The 10,822-nt window shown below is 43.5% G+C and overlaps 2 protein-coding genes across 2 annotated transcripts in view; both read left to right on the top strand.

The window, feature by feature from the left end:
* Window positions 1–1,674: 1,674 nt before the first annotated feature.
* On the top strand, window positions 1,675–2,955 carry EAH_00046770 (hypothetical protein, conserved; the record flags this gene model as incomplete). Its single annotated transcript, XM_013391515.1, has 3 exons — window positions 1,675–1,750; window positions 2,131–2,553; window positions 2,837–2,955. 3 exons carry the CDS (start codon window positions 1,675–1,677, stop codon window positions 2,953–2,955), a joined length of 618 nt encoding a protein of 205 aa, XP_013246969.1.
* A 430-nt stretch (window positions 2,956–3,385) lies between these two features.
* The window catches only part of EAH_00046760 (LCCL domain-containing protein / F5/8 type C domain-containing protein, putative), a gene marked incomplete at both ends in the record, with an annotated part of 12,827 nt that continues 5,390 nt past the window's right edge, over window positions 3,386–10,822 (top strand). Inside the window, 13 exons of the mRNA XM_013391514.1 lie at window positions 3,386–3,714; window positions 4,140–4,293; window positions 4,594–4,677; window positions 5,321–5,615; window positions 5,724–5,817; window positions 5,907–6,431; window positions 6,669–6,901; window positions 7,019–7,192; window positions 7,811–7,985; window positions 8,684–9,044; window positions 9,174–9,427; window positions 9,719–9,962; window positions 10,487–10,586. Of these exons, the coding sequence (XP_013246968.1) occupies window positions 3,386–3,714; window positions 4,140–4,293; window positions 4,594–4,677; window positions 5,321–5,615; window positions 5,724–5,817; window positions 5,907–6,431; window positions 6,669–6,901; window positions 7,019–7,192; window positions 7,811–7,985; window positions 8,684–9,044; window positions 9,174–9,427; window positions 9,719–9,962; window positions 10,487–10,586 (3,022 nt within the window). The remainder of the gene's footprint in view (window positions 3,715–4,139; window positions 4,294–4,593; window positions 4,678–5,320; window positions 5,616–5,723; window positions 5,818–5,906; window positions 6,432–6,668; window positions 6,902–7,018; window positions 7,193–7,810; window positions 7,986–8,683; window positions 9,045–9,173; window positions 9,428–9,718; window positions 9,963–10,486; window positions 10,587–10,822) is intronic.

The following is a 10,822-nucleotide window of genomic DNA, read 5'->3' as shown; positions in this document are numbered from 1 at the left end:
TATATATATATATATATATATATAGGCAGCCTCACTGCATGCCGGTGAACAGACAAACAGCTGAAATGCGGTTAAGACGAAATAACTACAAATCGCGCACGTGGGAGAGGACCTGCAAATTCACAACAAAATAACAAACTTTTATTGTTATTATTACATATCTATTATATATGTACGTACAGCATAGATATGCATATTATATATATTATACATACTATATTATGCATGTTTACTATTAGTACATATACATATATATATATATATATATTAGTGTTCAATATTATTATTAAATAATAATAACAGACGCACATCAATATAACAATAACATTCGTGTACAACATAATGATAACATACAGTTTGAATATAAAGAAACATATATCAACAACACAGTAGTAATAACATACACTGGCAAAGGCATACATTAATAATATAATATCATGCATAAATAACAATATAATAATAAAGACGTACATCGTAATAACAACATACATCCGTAGCACAGTAAAAACAAACAAGCCAGCAATATAAAAATAGTAGGAACAAACACATAATAATAGCATAATAATAACATGCATCTGAAGCCTAATAATAGCATACACATCAATAATATAATAACAAAGACAAGCAAAATCTGTACGAAATAAACAAAGATGAGAACTGTACCATGGAGCAGATTTCTTCTTTTGTTTTTGGATGGGGTCCTCTTTTTTTTGTCGTATTTTTCGTCTTTTTCTTTTTCTGTTTCGGCGTTGTCTTCTGCTTTGTTGTTTGCATCCCGTTGATAGAAGTGAGTGAATTTGCTGCTGCAGTTTTTAATATTTGTTTCTTTGTATTCCCCTGGGCACGGCGTAGAGTGTCTTTGTCTAAAGCCAATTTACGTATTCTTGAGTTGAAGTCTCTCGAGGGTAGAAACTGTTCATAGAACTGCTGCTCCATATACTCCTTCACTCTATCCCGCTTTGCTCCTCTGTTACCCCCTGATGAATCTGTTGATTTCTCTCTCTTTGCATTTGCCTTCTTTAGTTCTTGCAGCGGCCCGCTGCAGCCGCTGGCGGCTGGAAGGAGCCCCAAAGACTTCATGGTGAGTACGGGAAGAAACAATCAGAGTCCTTGTAGATGAACTCTAATGAAGGAAACAACTCAGATCATCCTCTGAAAAATATGCCGATTTCAGCTGTACAGACACCCCGTTGTGACGCCTTTGCCTCGGCAATCGACTGAACGGCAGTCTACTGTGAATGAAAACTGAAGAAAATGAAGAAGAAATGCTGCAAATTATGCATATTTCAGTGAAGTTTTACCTTTTTAATCGTCTAATATGCTTGAATTCACTGAATATTGGCTGTTTATTGCCGATTCCCCTCGTTTAGTCTTCGCATGCAGCAACTTCCGACTATCAGCAGTGAGTAGTGGCCTAGGCAGCGGGGGCCCCCCGCTCGTGCATAGATATATTCATACAAACCAAATGATTTATTGCATTAAATAATAAAATAATTGAATTATTTTGTTATTTTTATTTATACCAATGGCTGCTGATTAAGTGGGCATCTTTCTTTTGGCTGTACGCTGCAACTTCGCAGCCCTTCCGTACAGCGCTTCAGAGGGATCTTGAAGCGACCGAACGACAAATTACCCCAACTAAGCATAATTGTTCATCAGAAGCAGCAGTTTGCAATGAGGGGAGGAAGAGGAGGAGGCTCTGGCGGTGGAGACGCACGAAAGTGGGTCAGGGAGGGCACCGAGCGTCACGGTACGTCTATTAAGACCAGTAGCAGAGAGCAGAATCTGAATATAGAGGGTTTTCTCTCTCTTTAATTTCCTCTCATAGCGAACTCTGAACTCTTATTATCTGTTGTACTGTCGTAACAACCGGCATTTGCCTCCTTTTGCCTCCTGCAGCGACGGAGGTTGCAGCGATGCAGGCTCCTGCCTGCGTGTATGAAGAGAAATGAATGGGCAGCATCAGCAGCAGCAACAGCAGCCAAAGCAGCAGCAGCAACGACAGCAACAGCAACAACAGCAGCAGCAGCGTCAGCAACATCAGGAGCAGCAGAACTGCCTCGCCCCCGGCAGCCTTCATCTTCTGTTAACTTCTATCGTGTTTTTGATTTGTCTTTTGTTTGCTTACAGGCCCTGTGACCTCTGAGCCTCCGATATATCCCCCGAATCCGGATATTGAAAGAGCAGCAGAATTAGATGATGAGTCTGCAGGTGCGGTGTTAGCATATCGTTTGCTTACTAACCACTGGCGTACAGCAGAGTGTTGTATAGCGGAGCGCCGTAGTAAGCTGGAAGGGCGTAATTATTCAATTGCAGAAGATCTGAATGCCTTTGATTGGGAGAGTCAGAAGGAAGCCATTGTCTCCTATTGCGGCAGTCAGTTCTTCCCTGCTGAGCTGCTGCATAGTCGCTTCATTCGCGTCCCCAGGGGCATACAGAGGGCTGCTGCAGACAGTAAAAGACATAAACTCAAAGAAATGGAACAAAAAGAAGACGAAAATAAAGCCAATGAAGATAAAACACAACATGCACAAACAGATGCAAATGCAGAAGGTATGATGAGGCTCCTCTACATCTTCCTTCTATTCCTGCTGCTGCTGCTGTTGTTCCTGCTGCTGCTCTTCCTGCTGCTGCTGCCCCTGCTTCTGCTGTTCCTGCTGCTGCTGCTACTGAGTTTTTACTTCTCTTTAGACCAGACAAACGAAAGTATCTCTATTCCAGCAAGGCGGTGCTTTGCCGCTTGGCTGCAACATTTCGCTTTTGCTGTTGCCTGGTGTTGTTGCTTGCGGCCACATCTCTTCTTTTATTCTTTTCTCTGTGCGCTTTATTCTTGCAGATGAACTCTTCGGTGCTGAGGACGACGACTTTGGAGGAGATGACTACGCACATGATTACTACGCTGACGAAGAAATCGATGATCATATCGATGAAGGGGATGATGGAGGCATTCTGTAGCTTTTTAGTTTATTCGTTTTATTCCTTTTTATTCATTGTTTCATAGTTAGCACTTCAGAATCTGCCCTTTTAAATGCGGATCTCAAACCGCTGCCTCCCTCCCGCAATTCAGGTTCTGCGGTTGCTGGGGAAAGAAATGCCGCTTTTTTTTTGTTCCAGACGATTATTTTGGTTAATTGTTTATATTTTTGTTGACATGTTTTAATAGTTTACAAAGGGATGACGAATACTGACATGGCTCTGATATCTGCAGAGTCGAACTGCATTGCAACGCCGAGACCAGCAGTGAACACTTCATTGGTTTTTTCGTTGTTAGGCATCAAGTAGAGGCAATGAAGCCTGAAAATGATATTTAAAGAAGAAACAATAGTTGCAGCTGGAGGATCGTGCTTGTTTTCGTTGTTTTAACCCAGTGATCAGCATCACGTTGATGTCAGTCCAGGTGTATGTCCAGCAGCGAAACTTTGCACATTTCGACCACCGCCTTCCCGTTGAGAATTCGGCGGAGTTCCCTCTTACTAGGGGAGCAGCAACATATTGTTGCGTCTGTTTAGTGGTTGATATCTCTTTGTTTCTTCTCTACCTTATCATGAGGGCGTCGGTGCGCAGCGCACTGGCCGTGTCAGTGATCGCATCGCTGGCGCCCCTGTGCAGTTCTCAGGAAACGTCAGCAGATTTCTACACATTTACCGATGCTTCTGCCACTTCTTCTTACGGGATGGGGTTCGAAGCGTCCCAAGCTCTTCAGCCGGGAACAGGGTACTGGTCTAGTGCGGGGGAGCACGCGTCTGATGAGCAAGGTATAAGAATCTGCACGAATTTGCGCATTTGAATTTGCTGCGTGCATGCAAAAGAACCAACAACGAAATATATTTATCAGTGGCTTGGAGTGGAACTCTCGATGTTCCTGGCAGAGTTAAAGGCGTTCGAATCCGCTGGGAGTACGCCCCCCAGGTAGAGACTATCTTGAATTTGTCTTTAAAAGATTTGTTTGCTGTGAACACTCCGAGCTGCAGGAGGTGCAAATATCGACATCATCTGATGGCGAGAATTTCTTTGTGGTGGTCCCTTGGCGGCCTACGTCTGGTACTGGGCGTGAGATATATTTTTGTTTCTCTCTTCGTTTGCTTCTGGCTTTAAATAATATATTTTAAAGCTTCTTTCGAGGAGGTTATTCCCTTCAGCGTCCCTCAAGAATGCCGCATCATCGTCGTCACAATGCGAAAGGCCTTAAACCAATTCTTCGGAATCAATCAAATTACGCCCATTGGAGCGGGACAGCCAATATTTATGATAGTCGCGGGCGTCTCAAGCCCTTCAGGAGAAATGTGTTTGCAGGTGCACCACCCTCAGGCTTCCTCTTCAATAAATATAAATAAATAAACATAAATAAAAAATATATATAATATAATATAAACACCAGCGACAAAATGCAACGTAAAATAATATAAATAGTACCATAAGAATTCCAACATTAATAAAAAAACATCAACAAATTGCAGCCTAAAATTAATACAAACAACATAGCCAATAAAATAAACAGCATAGTCAGACTGCAGCATTAAATAAAATAAACATCATAATCTAACTGCAGCACTAAATAAAATAAACAACAACATTGCTGACATACTGTTGTAGGTAGAAGGCGGCAAAATCAACAAAGAAGGAGCGCGAGTCCTCCTCAGCTTCTGCGAAGACGCCATTGCCTCGGGAGACGCACGCGTGAGAACCTCTCCAACCCTAAACCCTAAACCCTAAACCCTAAACCCTTATGTCTAATATCAAATATAGACGTCTTCAACCCGTCTTCAACCCTAAACCCTAAATCCCAAGTCCGAAACTATAATCTCACATCTACACCTCTCCAACCCTAAACCCTAAACCCTAATATTATATCCTAAACCCTAAACCCTAGTCTCTAATCCCTAACGTAGACCCTCAACCCCAAACCCTATTCTCAAGTCCATAAGTCTTCAGCCCCAAACACTTATCTCTCTCTAATCCCTCAATACAAAACTTTAAACCCTAAGCCCTAATCTCTAACTTCTCAGTCTACACCCTTAAATCGTAAAACCTCAACATGCATCTCTCACCCCTAACCCTTAAACCCTAAACCCTAAACCCTAAACCCTAAACCCTAAACCCTAGGTCCCAAGCCTGAAGCAGATGCTTTTCTTCCTCAGGAGTTGTGGAAGACGAATCCGCAGACGCAAATTGTTAGCGCGTTGAGTAACCCGCCGCATTGTTTGGTGCTGCAGGGAGGCGAGGAGTCGGGTAGGTGTTGACTGCATGCAAGCAACAGCTTGCAATAGAGTTGAGGCTGTGCTGTTTCTCTACAGAGGGTGGCGTTCTAATTCTTTCAAAGTGCTCTCGAGCACTGGAAGAAGGCGATGGAAGATCTGGATGGACGTTTCAAGGCAATTCGCAGCTGCGGCTAGCAAAGGCAGGGTCCTGGTGTTTAACACAAAAGAACATCAATGGTTCTACTGCGGGGCTCGTCGACTTAGTAGTCAGCAGCGGAGCCTCAGCTGAGGCCTCCAGCAGCGCAGACGACCGCCATGGGCCTCAAAATGCCATAGACAGAAACACTGATACCTCCTGGGCCTCTGAAGAATTCGAGGAAAAAGATGAATACCCCGTCACCTTAGACATCAACTTGGGTTCGTTCCTTTGCACCTCCTTCTCTGCATGCATGTATCTGCATGCATGCATCTGCATGCAGTTGAAGAGGGCTCTTCGCTGCTTGTGTTGATTCTGAATGCTTGCAGGGAAAGTTGTGAGGCTCGCATCGATGAGGATTGAGTGGGAGCAGCCGGCGTTAGCGTACACGGTGCAGTTGAGTTCTGACGGGACTACGTTCATGTGGGTGTTGTTATTAGTTGTTTTTTTGATTGTTTCTGATGGGTTTTTGTATGCTTCGTTTGTTTGCTCGCTTGGCGCGCTGTATGCAGAGACGGAGTTCACAACGAGGCGAACCCATCGATGTCTACAAAAGACCCTCTGGACGGAATGGAAGCCTCGATTGTTCGAATTCGCATGCAGCAGCCCCACCCTCGTTTAGGAAAGATAGAGGAGAAGTACCGCTACGCAATAAAAGAGATCAGCATCTTCGCTAATAAGCTTGAGCCAGCAGTTGGTGATTGCAAGGAGGCTGCGAGTTCAGACGATGCTCGAGACAAATATTTCATTTCTTATGTGATGGGGTTCGATCCTGGTCTTGTGCAGAAAACAGCATCTCTAGGGGTGGACCTCGTTGCTAAGAAGAAGAATCTGCAGCAGCTCGCTTCTAAAGTAGAAGAACTCTTCACTAGCATGGATGAGTGCAGAGAAGAAAAGACTCAACAGAAACAGCGCATTGCACACCTACGAAACAACGCCGGTTTACTCCTCTCGAGCTTCCAAACAACCACGCAAAAAACAAAAGCATATGCTCCATCTCAGCTGATTCCGGGTATGTTCAGCGGTTCTCCTTCTCTGTAACATGCGCTGCATCTCCCTTTGCTTCTTCTTTTCTCTCTCTTTTCTTCTTAAATATATACTACGCCTCTCAGGAGATGCAGCAGACCGGCCCGCCATCGATTGTTACTGGATCAAGCAGAAGACGCCGCATGCAGTTTCTGGTTTTTATTGGTATTTCGCTTTCTTTGATTTCAGTTGCATAAAGACGAAAAGAATGAATTCAATTGAATTTATTTTTTCTTCTTTTATCTCAGGGTTCAGCCTCGATGCGCAACAAAACCCTTGCGAAGCTACTGCGACATGGAAACAGGAACAATGATATTTGTGCTGCTGCAGAAGGACTTCCCCCGCGTTGCTAATCGCCCGCCGGGCCTCCTCTCCTCTGCTGCAGACATCCGCTCCACCTGCGCCTCCATTGGCTTGGAGGTGTTCGTGCCTCGGGGGTTATCGCAGCTGTTGAGTGCTGAGAAGGCAGTGCAGCTGATGGGTGAGACGTAGGGAGGGGGGAGGGGGACTTGAACGAACTTCGTATTCTTCGTTTCGTGCAGATGCTAATAAATAGCATAGTATCTGCGTGGCTGGCTATCAACATCCACCGCTTCAGGCATACAGCTGGAAGGAGGAGAAGGAATACCCGTTGCATATGATCAGGGCTGCAGCTACGGCGCATGCAGTTCAACTTTTCGAGATTTGTTCGATGGAACAACAGACCTCACAGGCCTAGTGCTTGCGTTTGCTTCTTCTGGCAGCAGCATGACGTCTTCTTCAGATACTGCCGGTCGGTACTGTAGATGAACGCCTGCATGCAACTGAGCTGCTTCTAATCGCTGCTCAGGGCTGGGGAGAGCAGCGGGAGGCAAGATGAGTTTCTTTTCACTCGCAGCCACTACGCTGGCTGCCGTCTTGTGCTCTACAAACGCAACAGGGGAAGTCGAACGCGGGTGAGATACGACGATATGCGGTGTAGTATGTTGTTGCTTCTCTCTCTTCTGCTGTGAGCAGCTCCTCCTCTTGCTTGTCTTTGCAGATAATGATTCTCTCTCGTTTGGGTCTGTAGTAGTTGCTGCTTCTGTTTCTTATACATGGAGGAACTGGTGCTTCTGTTCATTGTGTTTGTCGTGGTTGTTTTCTTGCCTTGTGTCTCTAGTAGTTGTTTCTCTGTCTCGCTTCTCTGTTTATTGCAATAAAAACAAACAACGCTTTTTCTTTCAGCCCCGCATTGCCTCTGAGCTGCGACGATGTGATGGAGGGTCAGGAGGCTTTCAAGGGATCTCTGAACGTAAATATTTTTTTTTGAATTCTTCTTTCTTCACTCGCCAGCTTCATTCACCTCTTTGCTCTTTATAACAAAACTATCAGACAAATGTTCTCGTGGAGTGCCCACCGGGCTGTGCAGAGACCAACAGCGAGCCTGCTGTCTTCGGCTCTGGTGGCGTTTACTCAGGGAGAAGCGGCATTTGCAAGGCGGCTGTACACGCAGGGCTCATTAAAGAAGGAGGGGTCTTCTCTGTGTCTGTGGAGTCTCCTATCTCTTCGTTCGAGGGCTCTAAGCAAAATGGAATTGAATCTAAGTCATTAGAGCTGCCTCCAGGAGATGCAACAAAAACTATGCGCCTTTCAAAGATAAGCGAGGTCTGTCTTTCATAGAAAAAATATTCAGTTTAAATAAATAATTATATTTATTTTGCTCATGCATACTTTGTGCGAGCTGTTAAACACTAATAAAAGCTATCTACTAAACTAACTTAAGATAAAGAACAACTGAATTGCCTTCGGTGTTATATATATATATATATGAATACACACCCACTCATACAAACACATACACAGGAATGCCCTGGAGGCCCTACTGAGGGTTCAGCCGCCTCTGCGTCTCTGCTTGCGGCGCCTACAACTTCGTTTGTTGAATTAACAACTCGAGTTGAGGCCACCGCTCCCTCAGCTCTTCCCCCCTACGATCCTGCCCTGGCTGCAGCGACTGATGCGGCGAAAGACCGCATAAGTAGGTTTTATTGAAGTTTGTGAAGCGCATGCAAACATAAACACTGACTCTACCTCGCGGGGCTTCAGTGGCAACCCACGGCATCGACCCCGTGGCAGTGAAAGACGCTAAGGAAGAGGCGGGTGTCTCAGTAGGCGAGGCGAGGAGGCGAGTGAAGCCTACAGAGCAATTGAACGAAAGCATCTATTCTGAGGCCGTGCGGCTGTACGTACACCCCGTTGATCCTCCCTTCTTTGGTTTATTTGCTTTGAATTGAACACCGAACAGATTTCGAGACGTGGAAGATCTCACAAGCCGCTTGCTGGCTGCCTCTGCTGCAGCTGCAACGCGACTAGAGTACTTGCATGAGGAGCTGCAGCAGCTTGAAGAAACGCATGTGGTGCAGCAGGGGTATCAAGACTATGAATTGAACCCTCTAGAAACTACCTTCGAGCATGAATTCTCAGTCGAGGACAGTCCGTACACCCGAAATGGGCCCAGCCACTGGGGCTTCGCTCTTCTCGTTGCAAAACACCAAAATGTCTTCGGCCAGTCGTCTTCAATACGCGGACTCGCTGAAGGACAGGGGACATTCGCTTTTCTTAAAAGACGCAATTTCTATGACTTCGTACTCCACGTGCAGTTCCTGGTAAGAACTGATACTCTACATATACAAACGATACATGCATGCACGCATGCAAGCATGCGTGCATGCATGTATCGTTGAGAATAGAAGGCGATATGATGTTGTGTGTTGCTGCTGCCGCTGTTGCTGCAGCCGATGGGCAGCGGCAGTGTAGGGATTGGTTTTCGAATGAAAGACCGCGACAACGGCTTTCTGCTGCTGCTGGAGCAGAAGAGCGGCAGCAAGAAGCTGCTGCGCCTTCAAAAAGGAGTACCCAAGACAATCGCTGAACGCAAAGACGGCGGATTCGTTCAGGGGATTTGGCACAAAATTCGAATTCAAGCGACTGGCGGACATCTCAAAGTCTGCGTAGGCGAGGAGACAGAGCAAGAAGCAGAAGTACTCTCGTAAGAAACACTTCTTTACTAATCATATATTTCTATCGATTTATCTATATATATATATATATATTTGTGTTTGTACTTACATACATTTCTACTTGTGTTGTATGTAGATTAATATGCATTATTTTCTATGCGCATCAGCACACAAATATGTACATATGTATCTCTCTATATTTCTATAATATACATTCATACATCCACACAAATATATATATATATATATGTATATATATATGTATATATATATATATATATATATTTGCACGCATGCATGCATTTTCTGTTTGTTTTCAGGGCCTTAGACGAACGTTTTGTGTCTGGGACAGTTTCATTTTTTTCGTCTGGCATGCGAGACGGCGTTTACTTCGACAAGTTGAGCGTTGAGGCGTCGGCGTGCTTAGCCCCGCAGCAGACCTCTCAGCCTCTGCCTCCGCTTTGTTCTGTCTTCGTCGAGAGCTACTTCGGCAGTTTTAATGCGCTTTACGAAGTCGTAGACGGCGCAGACAAAGGAGGAAACATCGGCCAGTGGGAGTACAGAGTGCGTTCATCGATGCATTGCACAACAAATAAATAAATAAATAAATAAATAAATAAATAAATAAATACATAGGTAAACACAGACATACGCACAGACAGACACTTAATAAGTCGCTATATGCAATGTATATTAAATGTCTATTATATTTATGATATGTATGCTTATCTATTTATGTACATATAGGCAGATATACGTACGTGCGGATGAATTTATCATATATATATATATATATATGCATACGTATCTATAATCTGTATGCATGCTGTACTTATATATATATATATATATATATGCACTATAAAATACATGTACAGCATATATACAGATGTTTAATTCTACATGCTATATACATACACACGTACTGTACAACACATGTGAACCATACAATATAAATATGCAAAATGAATATAAATGCATGCATATACATCTAAATATATATATATATATATATATATACATCTACATATATATTATATATATATTAATATAAATGCTACAGCATATTTACGTTTTGCATGCATCAGGACAAGTTGTTCGGCCGCAACCGCGTGTTGGCGCAGCTGCACGCCGTCCGCGACCCCGCAGAAGTCGGGACGATGGCCATTCTCAAAGGCAAACGCACTTGTAAGCAATTCTCTATGTATATGGATATATATATATATATGTATATATATTTAAATATAAATATAAATATAAATATATATATATATATGTTTGTATAGATGCATATGTACATTCTCTCTCTCTCTCTGTATATATGTATATATATATATATATGTATATAGGCATATATATATGAATGTGTTGTTTGTATATGTACGTATACATATGCATATGCATATATATATATATATATCTAA

This window comes from Eimeria acervulina, genomic scaffold, assembly GCF_000499425.1.
Source record: "Eimeria acervulina Houghton genomic scaffold, Eah_scaff700, whole genome shotgun sequence".
NCBI lineage: Eukaryota > Apicomplexa > Conoidasida > Eucoccidiorida > Eimeriidae > Eimeria > Eimeria acervulina.
This window is presented reverse-complemented; position numbering and strand designations above follow the sequence as displayed.